The sequence below is a fragment of the Mastigoproctus giganteus genome, chromosome 11, assembly GCF_048544385.1.
Source record: "Mastigoproctus giganteus isolate SK-2022 chromosome 11, ASM4854438v1, whole genome shotgun sequence".
NCBI lineage: Eukaryota > Metazoa > Arthropoda > Arachnida > Uropygi > Thelyphonidae > Mastigoproctus > Mastigoproctus giganteus.
The window spans coordinates 108,883,918-108,899,686 of record NC_143585.1 but is presented as its reverse complement, the minus strand read 5'-3'; the positions used below and the strand labels follow the sequence as shown (position 1 = coordinate 108,899,686).

General features: G+C 38.2%; 1 protein-coding gene across 1 annotated transcript in view; it reads left to right on the top strand.

The window, feature by feature from the left end:
- LOC150078342 (glycerol-3-phosphate acyltransferase 1, mitochondrial-like) overlaps positions 1 to 15,769 on the top strand; it is a 237,659-nt gene that overhangs the window by 72,140 nt on the left and 149,750 nt on the right. Inside the window, exon 3 of the mRNA XM_090384299.1 lies at positions 9,632 to 9,736. Coding sequence (XP_090240425.1) covers positions 9,632 to 9,736 — 105 coding nt within the window. The remainder of the gene's footprint in view (positions 1 to 9,631; positions 9,737 to 15,769) is intronic.

Sequence of the window (15,769 nt, the reverse complement as noted above, 5' to 3'; positions counted from 1 at the left end):
GAAAGGTTTGGCAGCGCCCTCATGGCACTACTATAGTTGAGTTAAGGCAGGTTGCCAGTCACCTATGTTAGTTTCTCGTTGAGTTTTATAACCTAACTAACAGCTTGTTGTCTGTTATAATTTATGGACGTCTTTGCATCTGAATTTATTTACATTTGTATCAAATACATTGAAATAGGTTAGTTTCTTTTCTTTATTATATCTTAGTATCTGATGTTCATAAACTATGTCATAAATAAAACAAGCCTAATCATTGTTTAGTATCAGTCTACAGTATCTAATATCTCGTTTTGTAAACAACAGAATATATAATAATTTTAATATACTGATTGATAGAGTTTTTTCTAAGTATAATATATTAAAATACTGCAATTTCCATTATTTTAACAATATAAATGTTGTATAAATTGACTAATTTTATTCCATAAAATTAACTTAAATATTTTGGTTAATAACATGAACTATTTATTTTACTTCGCATCTACCTAAACATATCTGTTAACCTTGTATTCTATCTCATTTATATTATTAATAAGTTCTTATCAAGTAAGTAATTTACAATATTAGTTATATGTCAAAGTTTAAAGACTTTTTTTGGGGGGGGGCCCAAAACATTTTGTGCTTAGAGGCCCTGCAATACCTAAATCCGGTCCTGCTCCACGTGCAGCCAAAACAGCTTGTACCTGGCGAGGCATAGACACTACAAGATTTCTAAATGTGTTTTGTGGTATCTGGTACCAACACATAACCAGCAGATCCTTTAACTCCTGTGATGTCGATGGTTGAGACACCGCAGATCGGAGTTACTGTTCCAACACAAACCACAGATTCTCGATGGGATTGATGTCTTCGGAATTTGAAGGCCAGGGCAATACCTGAAAGTCTTCCTCATGTTCCACGAACCAGTCGAACAATACGGGCTGTGTGGCATGGGGCATTATCCTGCTGAAAGACGGCACCGCAAGAGGGGAAGACCGTTGCCATGAAAGGGTGTATCTGGTCAGCAATTATTTTTAGGTAGGTGGTAGACGTCAGAGTGCCCAGCACATGGATAACTGGACCCAGGATATCCCAACAGAACATTGCCCAAAGCATGATACTACTGTCACCGGCTTGTTTTCTTCCCACGGTGCATCCAAGTGAATTCACTTCCTCAGGTAAACGATGCACACAACCCAGCCGTCTACATGGTGCAACAGGAAATGTGATCCATCAGACAAAATGACCTTCTTCCAATCACTCAAGGTCCAGTTTCAATGCTCGTGTGCCCATTGTAGGCACTGTTGCCGGTGAACCGTGGTTTGCATGGGCAGTCGGAGTGGCCTGTGGCTACGCAGCCCCATTTTCAGCAGGGTTCGATGTACTGTGTGTTGTGACACATTACTCCCATCACCAGCATTCCAATTACTGGCGAGTTGTGCCACAGTCGCCTTTCTGTTGCCACGTGCCATCCGGGAGAGCCTTTGCTCACCTTGAGCATTGATGAGCCATGGTCATCCAACACCTCATCGGCGGTTCATGGGTTTCCCTCCTCGGACCACTTTCAGTAGGTACTAACTGTGGCTAAATGTAAGCATCTCACCAGCTACGCCGTTTCGGATATGCTCTGACCCAGTTGTTTGCCCATTACAATTTGGCCTTTGTCAAACTCGCTTAGGTCCGCTGCCTTTCCCATCTGAAGAACAAGAGTAACACTGATTAACAGAGTTCAGTATCAGGTGTTTTTTATACCGTGTCCCTACCCATGCATGCACCGTAGTTCACTGGTCACAATGTTTTGGCTCATCGGTGTGTATATATATGTATATATATAAAAGGAAATCTGTGTGTGTGTGTGTGTGTGTAATTAGATTTCTTCTTATTAAAAACACGAGTCTTCAGACTTGTTGTTTGATTTTAATGTAAATTACAGTCTCTTTTAATGTAAACAGATATTCTTGGCCTGTTGTTCTTAGAAAATTTTGAAAGTAGCCTATAGAGATAGGTCACATATACTATGAAAAGGTGTTAGATATTTTACATTTAAAATACTGAAAGAAATTAAACATTATGTGCTGTCAGAGTAAATGCTGTTTGTTGTTGGAGTTCTGTGGGGAATCCTAATGACAGTACAGTAGTTTCACTGCTATGAAGAGTGCTGTGTGCCAATCAACCTACATTGGAATATAGGTAGAAAAATAAATAGAATATTTATTTTTCTACCTATATTCCAATGTAGGTTGATTGGCACATGATGCAAGAAAGCAAGCTTATACAGCATCAGCCAAAAAAAACCAAAAAAACCTCCCATTTCACCCATCCTGTCACTCCAAATGTTTGTCTAGTTCAGCCTTAAATTTATTTAAGCTATCAACTTCCACAACAGATGGAAGTCTGTTCCAGCAATCAACTATCCACTGGCTAAAGGCAAACTTCCTCACATTTATTTTACAACTGTCTTTCCTCAGTTTGAATCTATGCCCCCTCAGGTTATTAAACTGGAGAGAATTATTGAGCCTGCTCAAAACCATTCAAGCCCTTATATACCTCAATCAGACCACCTCGCAGGCGACTAGTCTCCAGATGCTGCAACTTATAGAACTTAAGCCTCTCTTGGTAAGCGCACCCTTTGTTCCTCTCACCAACTCAGTTGCCTTTCTCTGTACTCGTTCTAGCAACTCTACATCCATCCTAAAATGAGGCCTCCAGACCTGTACGCAGTACACAAGTTGTGGCCTGACCACTGCCTTATACAAAGGGATAATCACTTCATTGTTTCTGCTGGCAAAATTCCTATATATCATTGACAAAACTCCATAACCTGCTCTGGCAGCCTGTCTGCACTGCTCAGAGACCTTCATATCTGACTGCACAATTACTCACAGGTCTTTTCATTTTCCACCTCCCTGAGTGTAGTAAAACACAGTTGGTACATTTCTCTTGGGTTACTGCTACCCATATGCAGTACTTTGCATTTGTCAATGTTAAACTTCAGTTGCCACTTCTCAACCCATCTACCTAACTTTACTAGATCCTGTTGCAGTAGCATACTGTCTTTACTGTCATTAACAACCTTGCCAACCTCTGTATCATCTACAAACTTGGACATTAAGCCTTTTTTTTTTTTTTTTTTTGATTTGGTAGTTGTTGGCGCATCGGCTTCTGTGGCCATATTGCACCTCCCAAGGTTTTTGCAGTACTTTGATCCAAGCCCGAGGCAGGAATCGAACCCGCGACCTTTGGGTTGCCGGGCAGGTACTTTACCCACTCGGCTAGCCCGGTCGGCACATTAAGCCTTCATCGATATCATTGATAAATACACAACAACAATAAGCCCAGCCCCGAACCCTGGGGATCTCCACTAATAATATAAGTCCATGTAGAGCAGTGTCCATTTATTACCACTCTCTGCTGTCTCCCACTCAACCATTCCTTTATCCATTGCAGCAACTTTCCATTAATGCCATACCGCTCCAATTTGTACAGCAGTCTTCCATGTGCAACAGTATCAAAAGCTTTCCTGAAATCTAAGTATACGATATCAACATTATTTTTTGCATCCAGTTTCTTTGTGACCACATTGTAATATCCAGTCAAATTGGTCAGACAAGACTTCCCCTTAACAAATCTATGCTATGTCTGAACTATTACTGCAGTCTTGTCTAGGTGATCCTGCAATGCTTCTTTAACCCGTGACTCTTATTATTTTCTCCGGAACAGAAGTTAAACTAACAGGGCTATAATTATTTGTCACTCTTTGAACGCTCTTTCTGAATTGGGAATACATTTGCCCATCTCCAGTCCATGTTGGAGTTTAGTTAAATTCTATCCTCCCCTTCTTTATAGAATTCCTCATGTGTGAATGTAGATGCAGAATACTCATTCAGTTTGTCAGCTATCTGAGCAGGATCATTAACAGTCGAGCCACCAACATCAAGTGGACCAATCTGATTCATTCCCTTCCTTCTAGAGTTTACATAAATAAATAAGGCTTTGTTGTTTTTCTTTGAATCCTTTGCCAAGGATTTCTCGTAATCAGCCTTTGCCTAACCTCCTTTGTGACTTGATTAGACTAGCTTATATCTGCCATGGGCTTCTGTGTTACCTGATAATTTATATGCATCCTACACATTTTTCTTCTCTGCCATGAGTTTCATTAGTTCATCTGACATCCGTTTAGGTCTAAATCTTGAACAGTACTTCTTAGTTGGTATGAAAAGCCTAGTAGCTTCCAAGATTAATTTCTTGAAGGCTTCTTGGAAGCTACTGTGGAATGTGGTGCTATAGCACAACTTTTACTCATTTAATATAATTTTATATTAAATTAAAATCAGTGAAACAAAAGTAAACATTTTAGTTATACTGATACAGAAATAAATATATCAGTGTAAGCATGATGTTGGCATAAGTAACAAGTACAACACAACATCTATTATGATATCACAATTGGAAAATAAGATTAAGAAAAGTGTAGAAGGATTAGTGTCAGAAATATGACTTCTGAAACTTCTGACTAAGCAGACAGCATCCCATGGCTGTTTTTCTTGCAATAATCCTTAGCAGACAATTTATAAGAATTAGCAAGAATTAGAATCAGCAATCTATAAGAATTAGTAAGAAATCAGAATCAGCAATTTATAAGAATTAGCATGAATTAGCAGGTTAAGAATTAGCAAGCAATACAAACATGTAGTATTATTATTATTAATAGCTACATGGTGCAAGGAAGCCTGAGGCTTATGCTGCACCAACCAAAAAAAAAAAAAAAATTCCCGAGTTACCCTGAGAGAGGGAGAGAGAGAGAGGGAGAGAGAGAGAGAGAGAGAGAGAGAGAGAGAGAGAGAGAGAGAGAGAGAGAGAGAGTTCTTGTTAAGGTTAGTTTTGCAGAATGAGGGATGGTGATATTTAGAGGAAACCAGCATATATTTCTTGGATGACTTTTCTACATCAGCAGCATGTTAGAGAGGCAACAAGAGGAAGCAATACTCTTGATCCGGTTATTAGCAGTGAATCTTCATGCATTAAGAATCTTCAGGTAAAAGGCCCACTGGGTGGCAGCACTCAGTGTATTAATGTGGAGTTTAATTAAAGACATAATTACTGTTAAGGGTAAAGGGAAAGGTTTTTTTGCTTTCATGAGGGTGACTATAGTGGTCTCATATAGTTTTTAAATTCTATGCAGTGGTACCAACTTATGATGTTACCAACAGCAAATTCTAAATGAGAAGTATTCAGGGAAGTAATCAAAGCAGCTACTAGGCTTTTCATACCAATGAAGAAATACCATTCAAGCCTTACACCTATATGGACAACAGATGAATTATTGAGGTAGTTGACAGAGGGCGCCTCCATAGCCAGGTAGGCAGGAGCAGCAGTGCGTAGCATATGCGTCTTGATTAGACTGGGGTTCGAGCATGTGACCACCAAATACGGAGGATGTGGAAAGGTCAGGGAATAACCACCGCATATCCCCGGAGCAATATGGCTTTAGCTGCTAATGCTCCTAAAAACCAAATAACAACAACTTGACAGAGAAGAAAAGTGCATGGGATGCATATAAATTATCAGGTGATACAGAAGCCTATGGTATATATAAATTTGTCTGTAATCAAGTCATAAAGGAGGTTAGGCAAGCTAAGGAAGATTATGAGAAATCTCTGGCAAAGAGTTCTCATAATGGTAAAGAAAAACAGCAAAGACTTCTGTTCTTATATTAACAGTGGAAAGAAGGGGTTGAATCACATTGGGCCACTTGATGTCTATGGGTTAACTATTGATGACCTTGCTCAGGTTGACAAATTGAATAGGTATTTGCACCTACATTCACACATAAGGAATTCTTTAGGGAAGAGGACGCCAGAAGTTTATCAAACTCTAACAAGGAGCTAAACGACTTTGTGATAACTGAAAAGAAAGTGGAGAGGAGAAATTGTCGAAGATGGACATAAAAAAAGGCAGCTGGGGTGGATGGAATCTATCCAATTATATTAAGGGAGGTAGTAAAGGAGGTAAGCAAACCCTTAGTCATAATTATGAGAGCATCCTTGGATTCAGGGGAGGTCCCTATGGACTGGAGATGTGTGAATGTATCACCAATTCTAAAGGGAGATCAAAAGGTGATGTGAGTAATTACAGATCTGTTAGCTTAACATCTGTTCCAGGGAAAATAATGGAGTCACTGGTCAAAGAAGTAATTCAGGATCATCTCAACAGGAATGCAACTATACTGCAGTGACAGCATGGATTTGTTAAGGGCTGTCTTATCCAAACAATATGATAAGTTACTATGCTGCAGTGACCAAGGAACTGGATGCAAAACATAATTTTGACATTATATACTTGGATTTGAAGAAGGCTTTTGATACCGTTGCACATAAAAGACTGCTGTACAAACTGGATCAATATGGCATTAAGTGAAAGTTACTGCTATGGATAAAGGGGTAGTTAAGTGGAAGAATGCGAGCCTTGTCAATCAATTTGGCCCTGAAAAGATTGTGCAAGGCTCAAGGGATAGAATTTTTTTCAGCCTGGTCTGTACTTGTTAACAGGAGAGACTGTCTTCTACAGGGATGGGATACACTTAAATAGAAAGAGTGCAAGAATATATGCTGATACTATCGAGGCAGTGTTAGGTGGGTCGGAAAACTACCAGCTTGGGGGGATACAAGGACTAATAGATTAACAGTAGCCACTGGCAGAGGTGAAAGTGATTCTTGCTCTGCTTCTATTGGAATGAGCAGAAGCCTGGAAAACAAGATGCAGAATATTTCAGAGAGACTGCTGGGAGTCATTGCGGTACAAGTAAACACATGGGTTGCGTTAGGGTAGCTAAGAATAGGAACAGGTGCAATGACTCTGATGAGTATAATAAGAAACTGTACAGGGAAATAGTGGGCCAGTAAATCAGAGTCTTATAATGGGGGATTTTAATTTCCCAGATATTGACTGGAATTTGTGGGTTGGTCACTCACACACTAGCAAGGTTTTTGTGGATTTATTGGATGATTGTTTTCTACATCAGCATGTTCAGGAGGCAACTAGAGCGAGTAATACTCGTGACCTGATTATCAGTAGCGAGTCTTCATGCATTAAGAATCTGCAGATAAGGAAACCACTAGGTGGCAGTGATCACAGTGTGCTGAAGTGGGATTTACTCAAAGAGGTAACTACCATCAGGGGTAAAGGGAAGGGTTATTGCTTTCGTAAAGGCGACTACGATGTTCTGAGACAGTATTTAAATTCTATACAGTGGGACCAACTGATGATGTTACCAACAGCAAATTCAAAATGGGAAGCATTCAAAGAACTCATCTTGGAAGCTACTAGGCTTTACATACCAACTAAGAAATACTGTTTAAAGTTTAGGCCTAAATGGATGTCAGATGAACTAATGAGACATATGGCAGAGAAGAAAAATGCATGGGATACATATAAATTAACACGTGACACAGAAGCCAATGATAGATATAAGTTGATCTGTAACCAAGTTACAAAGGAGGGTTAGGTAGGCGAAGGCAGATTACGAGAAATCTTTGACAAGGGATGCAAAGAAAAACAGCAAAGAGTTCTTTACTTATGTAAACTCTAGAAGGAAGGGGATGAATCAGATTGGTCCACTTGATATCGATGGTTCAACTGTCGATGATCCTTCTCAGGTAGCTAACAAACTAAATCAATATTTTGCATCAACATTCACACATGAGGAGTTATTCAGCGAGGGGAATGCCAAAGGTGCATTCAACTTTGGCAGTAAGCTAGATAATCTTGTAATAACTGAGAGTAAAGTGGAGGAGAAATTGTTGAAGATAAACACAAGAAAGGCACCTGGGGTGGATGGGATCTATCCAGTTATATTAAAGGAGGCAGCAAAGGAAGTAAGTGAACCCTTAGCCATAATTATGAGAGCTTCTTTGGACTCAGGGGAGGTACGCATAGACTGGAGATGTGCAAATGTGACCCCAATTCACAAGGGAGGATCAAAGGCTGACACAAGTAATTATAGACCTGTGAGTTTAACTTCTGTTCCAGGAAAATTAATGGAGGCACTGGTTAAAGAAGCACTGCAGGATCATCTAGACAAGACTTGAGTTATAGCTCGGACACAGCATGGTTTTGTTAAGGGAAAGTCTTGCCTGACCAATTTGATTGGATACTATGATGCAGTAACAAAAGAACTGGATGCAGGGAATAACTTTGATATTATATATTTGGATCTTAGAAAGGCTTTTGGTACTGTTTCACATGGAAGACTGCTGCACAAATTGGAGCAGTGTGGCATTTGGAGGCAAATTGCTGCTATGGATAAAGGGAAGGTTGAGGGGGAGAAGACAGAGAGTGGTAATCAATAGACACTGCTCATCGTGGACTAATGTTATTAGTGGAGTCCTTCGGGGTTGGGTCCATTGTTGTTTTCTGTATTTATAAATGATATTGATGATGGTATATAAAGCTTAATGTCCAAGTTTGCAGACGATACAAAGGTTGGCAGGGTTGTTAAGGACACTACTGACGCTAGGCTGCTGCAACAGGATCTGGAAAGGTTGAGCAGATGGGTTGAGAGGTGGCAAATGAAGTTTAACATTGACAAATGTAAAATACTACATATGGGAAACAGCAACCCCAGAGCAACATGTCAACTGTGGTTCTACACTGACAGTGGTAGAGAAGGAAAAAGGACCTGGGGGTAATTGTGCAGGCAGATATGAAGTTCTCTGAGCAGTGCAGATGGGCTGCAAGAGTAGCTCATGGTGTCTTGTCAATGATATACAGGAATTTTTCTAGCAGGGAGAAGGAGGTGATTATTCCCTTGTATAAGGCAATGGTCAGGCCACACCTTGAGTATTGTATACAGGTGTGGAGGCCTCATTTCAAGAAGGATGTAGAGCTGCTGGAACGAGTACAGAGAAGGGCAACAAGATTAGTGAATGGAACAAAGGGTTGCTCTTACGAAGAGAGGCTTAAGTTTTGCAATTACAGTGTCTGGAGACTAGGCACCAGCGAGGTGATCTGGTAGAGGTGTATAAAGCTTTGAAAGGTTTGAGCATGCTCAATGCTGATGGGATTCTTCCTCTTGCTCAGAATAATCACCTGAGAGGGCATAAATTCAAATTAAGGAAAGACAGATGTAGGATAGATGTGCGGAAATGTGCCTTTAGCCAGCGGGTAGTTGGTTGGTGGAACAGCTGAGCAACTGTCCAGCTGAGCCTAAATAAATTTAAGGCTCAGCTGGACAGGTATTTCGAATGAACGGAGGGGTGAAGTGGAAGTTTTTTTTTTTTTTTTTTTGGCTGATGCTGCATAAGTTTGCTTTCTTGCATCATATGCCTCTACTAATGCTAATACCAATACTTTGGACAAAATCATCCATTCTATACTGATGTTACACTGCTTAGTTTGTAGTAAAGCATCACTGATATGATTTACTCTTTATTCAATTACTCCATCTAACAAATTTTAAAAGTTTCTTGCAAAAAAAAAAAAAATCATAATAATAAAATATATAAATGAGAGATTTATTAATAATTAGTTTTAGAGTGTAATTTTACTTGAGTCACATGGTATAAAACAAGTCAAAAGATTAGCATTTGTAATAATTATTAAAACTATATGTTTATTGTTAAAAGAAATTAAAAGTTATTTCTATTTTATTTAGAATAAAATTCAGTCAGAGGCTTTACCCAGACAGTCTTCAAGTGATAATCCTTACCTTAAACATATAGCTGCAGGCTACTGCCCCTCATCTCTGAATATTCATAAAGTAAGTGAGTTTTATACATAAAGTGAGTTTTATATACAGATTTGAATAAAACAGGTAATGTCACAGTACAGAAAAACTATGTAATTATAAGAGCAAGTCAAATGAAAGTGCAGAAAGGTGCACTATAGGGAAAAAAAAATACTCCTCAGAGCCATCAGCTTGTTCATGTTCTAGTCATAGAAAAATTTTGGCAGCAATTAAACTTGCAGGAACCCACCTTTTGTTTAAATTTTCCAAGCACTTGGAAAATTTAATGAAATTGAATTGTCTTGAACAAGAAGTGAAAATACAAAATTGTCCACGAAAACCTGAATGAATTACAAATTTTTTATTTTATATCTGAAAACAATTAATTAATTGTTTAATATTGATATAAACTGTTTAAGGGGCCTAGTTGAATTCTTATCAATAAGTATCCATGAAGTGATTCACTAAAGGAGGGGGTTACACATTAATTGACAAATTACACGAATAACTAATTTTTTATTAAGTATCTGCTTATGTTAAAACAGTATTTTAACATAAGCAGACGTGTTTATAATACTATTTTACATAAGTCATGCGATATAAAATTAAATCCCAAATGTTTTGAGACACACCTCTTGATTTCCATGGTTTAATGAACTTGAGCCTAAATGATTGGTTTTCGGATATCATCTTCAGCTGATCTAAAAAGAACCCATAATGCTTTGGTGTATAGTTCACATGTGGATCCTGAGAAAACTTGATACAATTTAGCTTCCATGCTTGTGAAAAATCAACTTCCCTGAACTATTAATTATTAAATCTGTGCTTTGGCATACGATACTGATCAGTGTTTTGCATTTCATAGATAAGATTATTGGCTGTTGCACTTCATTAGTGGAATAACTGTATCATGCACTAACAAAATGTAAAATAAGTCATGGGTGGTATACCAGGCCTAGCACAGATGGAAATGGTTTCAAACATGCAAAATTCTCAATTTGTGTTATAAAGGCCCCCCCCCTCACCTTTATGAGAGAGAGAGAGAGAGAGAGAGAGAGAGAGAGAGAGAGAGAGAGAGAGAGAACATGACTGAAATGTAGATTTAGGACTGACTGTCCCTTAAGATGGTAAATTATATGGGAAACTACCAAAATAATGGTGATGAAATTCACTTTTGTGTAAGGATGGAGTGAGGAATTTTTGGAGGAGTTACAGGCAGGATCACTCATCACGCTCTTCTTGATGAGTGATGAAGATCTGAATTGTGGTGAGCTAGATAGTGAGAAACAGAAGGATCTAGCAAAAAAAAATGTGACGTTGTGTGAGAGTACACCAATATGTAAATAACTTTCTTCCGAAGTCAAAGAATGTTCTTGGTTATCAAATGATATTCAGTATCAGTGATTAAAAGGATGTGTTACTGATTTCTTCAGTTACAGCTGCGAGCACAGCCAGCCCACCAGGTATGCAGTTAAACAAACAGTGGGAGGAGACATGAAACATCTGGACTGCATCCAAAAAACACAAAAAAACAGACTGAAACTTGTAAATGGATGGAATTATGGAGACAGTAAAAACAAAAGTATCGATAGTTTCTTCTGTTACTGTGAATAACATATTCTAAAAATTATATGACATATCGGATTTGGCCTAGATGAAGAAGCAGAGACTTGAAGCAAAAGAATTCATTTTAAGAAACAGTCTTCTTTTCCCTTATCTCATGGATATCAAACTTGGAGGACTGGCAGGCCACATTGGCATGACCTTGCTGGAATAAATTCACAAAATATTTTGGTATACTGATCATTGTGCAAGGCTGCACAACTTCCTGAGTAGAATGATTTATGAAGATTCAAATAACATTTGCAAAAAGTTTTAACAGAGCAGTGCATTCCTCAGTTTTGAGAGTAATTTAGTAAGCCGTAAATGGAAGAATTAAAAAAGTTAACACAGGGATTACACAAGTTGCTTTTTAAAATAGCAGTGTTTTTCTAAAATTCTGAAAGTAATTTAATAAGCCCAAGATAAGTCATTTTTGCTTGCTAAGACTTTCTGAAAAATCAAAAGAAGGAAAGTTTTATTTAGTTACAGGTATCTTTTGCTGATTATGACCTTCCTGATTGCTGTTCTCCTTTATTTGCAGTTTCCTTCTTACTCTCCAGCTTTATCAACTTTTAAGCTGGGTTTTGCATAATAATGCACCAAATTAATTCACTGAGTATCAATTCATTGGTTGAGCTGAAAAACATTTAAAACCTCTTAAATATCAGCTTTTTGAAGGAGATTTAAAAAAGAAATATTTAGTATTACATGATATATTTTCATTAAATATGTAATTCTTTTCCCACATAACTGTACTCACTGTAAAATTCAGAAATACAGTATGTTATTTAAGTGCAAGTTCATACTATACATATCTGTAATCTAAGACAGCTATAAATATACTGCATAAAAACTTATATGCAGTATTGTTAAATTAAAAAAGTTAACAGATAAATCTCCAATAAAAGTAGTAGTAGTAGTGGCATGTGATGCAAGGAAGCAAGTGTATGAGCTTATGCAGCATCAGCCAAAAAAAAAAAAAAAAAAAATCACACCATTCCCTCCAAATGCCTGTTCAGTTCCTCCTTAAATTTATTTAACCTATCAACTTCCACAACGACAGATGGAAGTTTGTTCCAGCAATTAACCACCCTCTGGCTAAAGGCAAATTTCCGCACATCTATTCTACATCTGTCTTTTCTTAATTTGAATTTATGTCCCCTTGGGTTCGTAATCTGAACAAGTGGAAGGATCCCATCAGAATTCAGCATGCTCAACCCATTCAAGGCCTTATACACCTCAATCAGATCACTGCAGGTGCCTAGTCTTCAGCCACTGCAATTTGCAGAACTTAAGCCTCTCTTGGTAAGAGGATCCCTTCATTCCCCTCGCCAATCGTTTTGCCCTTCTCTATACATGCTCAAGCAAATCTACATCCTTCCTAAAATGAGGTCTCCAGACCTGTACGCAGTACTCAAGGTGCGGCCTGACCATTGCCTTATACAGAGGGACAATCAGCTCCTTCTCCCTGCTAGCAAAATTCCTATATATCATTGACAAAACCCCATGACCTGCCCTGGCAGCCTGTCTGCATTGCTCAGAAAACTTCATATCTGACTGCACAATTACTCCCAGGTCTTTTTCATTTTCTACCACCTTAAGTGTAGTACCACACAGTTGGTCCGTTTCTCTGGGGTTACTTCTACCCATATGCAGTACTTTGCATTTGTCAAGGTTAAACTTCAGTTGCCACTTCTTAGCCCATCTGCCCAAATTATCTAGATCCTGTTGCAGTAGCACACTGCCATTACTGTCATTAACAACCCTGCCAACCTTTGTATCATCTGCAAACTTCGACACTAAGCCGGATATACCTTCATCAATATCACTGATAAATATACAAAACAACAGTGGACCCAACACTGAACCCTATGGGACTCCACTAATAACATTAGTCCACGAAGAGCAGCGATCCCCCTTTGTGAATTGGGGATACATTTGCACATTTCCAGTCGGTGGGCACCTCCCCTGAGTCCAAGGAAGCAGCACCCATTAATTACCACCCTCTGTCTTTTCCCACTGAACTATCCTTTTATCCATTGTAGCAACTTACCCTTAATACCATTCTGCTCCAATTTGTATAATAGTCTTCCATGCGCAACAGTATCAAAAGCTTTTCTGAAATACAAATATATGATATAAAAATTATTTTTTGCATCCAGTTCCTTTGTAACCACATCATATCCTATCAAATTTGTCAGACAAGACTTTCCCTTAACCCATGCCATGTCTGAATTATTGCTGCAGTCTTGTCTAGATGATCCTGCAATGCATCTTTAACCAGTGATTCCATTATTTTACCCGGAACAGAAGCTAAACTAACTGGTCTGTAATTACTCGTGTCACCCTTTGTGAACTGGAAATACATTTACACATCTATAGTCCATGGGCTCTTCCCCTGAATCCAAGGATGCATAATTATGGCTAAGGGCTTGCTTAGTAGCTTTGCCGCCTCCTTTAATATAACTGGATAGATCCCATCCACCCCAGGTTCCTTTCTTATATTGAACTTCAACAATTTCTCCTCCACTCTGCTCTCAGTTATTACAAAATCATTAAACACCCTGCTACAATTTGATAACCTTCTGCCATTTTCAAACCTTAATAACTCCTCATGTGTGAATGTAGATGCAAAATACTCATTCAGTTTGTTTGCTATCTGAGCAGGATCATCAACAGCTGAACCATCGATATCCAGTGGACCAATCAGATTCATCCCCTTCCTTTTAGAGTTTATATACGTAAAGAAATCCTTGCTGTTTTTCTTAGCATCTTTTGCCAAAGATTTCTCGTAATCTGCCTTCGCCTGCCTAACCTCCTTTGTGACCTGATTACAGACTAGCTTATATTTGTCATAGGCTTCTGAGTCGCTTGATAATTTATATGCATCCCATGCATTTTTCTTCTCTGTCATGAGTCTCATTAGTTCATTTGATAACCATTTAGGCCTACCACATGCAAAGAAAATTGGTTGTGGTTATTTTAACTGCAGGTGTGCAACTGTTTTATATAAGCTAAATTTCTGAAGTCATGAGATACTCCATAGATAGATTGTTTTATAATTCATTCGTTGGTAACTCACCTTTATAATTTGAAGGGACTTGAAGTAATGCTCAGGCACTAGTGAATATTTATTTAACAGTGCTGTTTACTTGTGTGAGCCACAAATAATTCTAATAAAATTAAAGTCTAAATTTTAAGAACCACACATGCTGTAACTAGGGTTGCCACCTCACGAGTAGTTTTTAAAAGAGAAATATATTTTAGGATTTGTTACTGAATGGTCAGTCAGTTTGACCAGCTGTACATGCATGGGTCATATCAATTTTGTCAAGCTTCTCAGTCAGTATGACTGCCCTTGACTGTTGGCTGCTGTGCCATGCACACTTCCATCTGTGGCAGCTCTAATTACTTATATTTATAGGAATCATGCAGGAAGTAATTCTGCCAGATTCATTTTTATGCAGATGATGAAACAAGTTTTATTTAATATCCAGAAACTAATGAATATTTAATCTTAATTTTATTGTTACAATATTGTAAAACTAATAATAATGGTCTCTATTTAAGAACAGTTACTACTAACTATAACTGAATGATCACCATATAAGTACAAACCTATGCAAGCTGTGTTCAAATCATGTGACACCACAAAAAAAAAAAAAAAAAAAAATCAACAACCTTAGATATTTATCTTATAAATCCCTTCAGAGTATAAACACACAGTTCAGAGCTATGAATTCTGGACCGCCCCACAAAATTGTTAAATGGTTCTCCAGTTCATCATTAATAAACTATATCAAACCAGCTGTCAGGACTTAATGATCCCCCCCCCCATCAGTATACCTGGCAGTATGGCTTTGCCACTGAGACAATTTATTATTATCAGTAGTGGATTAATTCAGGAGAGGTGGAAGTCGTAACTGTTATTATTATTATTAGTCATACGGTGCAAGAAAGCCTGAGGTTTAAAAAAAAAATTTTCTGAATTACCCAGAGAGAGAGGGGGGGGAATCACAAAGAAAAAGAAGAATGATGATATCCAGCTGAGAACCCTGGGTGTGCCAAGCCCATACTCACCAGATGTGAGCCCCTGAGGTTACAAATGAGTTACAATTCACAGTGTTTTTTTCTACATTTTATCAAAAAAACTGTGGCAATTCCTCATGTGCTACTTCAAAAAAAAAAAAAAAAAAAATATATATATATATATATATATATATATATACAGGGTGTCTCAAAAATATTGGTATAAATGTTTAGGGGAGGTAGGTAACTTCTAAAGGAATGTGAATCGCATAGGAACCCATAACCGGAAATGTCACCGTAAGTCATTATACGGCTCTGTTCATCAGTTCGTGAGAGGGAAAATTTCTGGTTTAGTCATTCAAGCAGTAGTCGCTGCACGAAGCACATGCATCGATATATGAACTGCGAGCTGGCAGACATGCACCTAGTGTATGA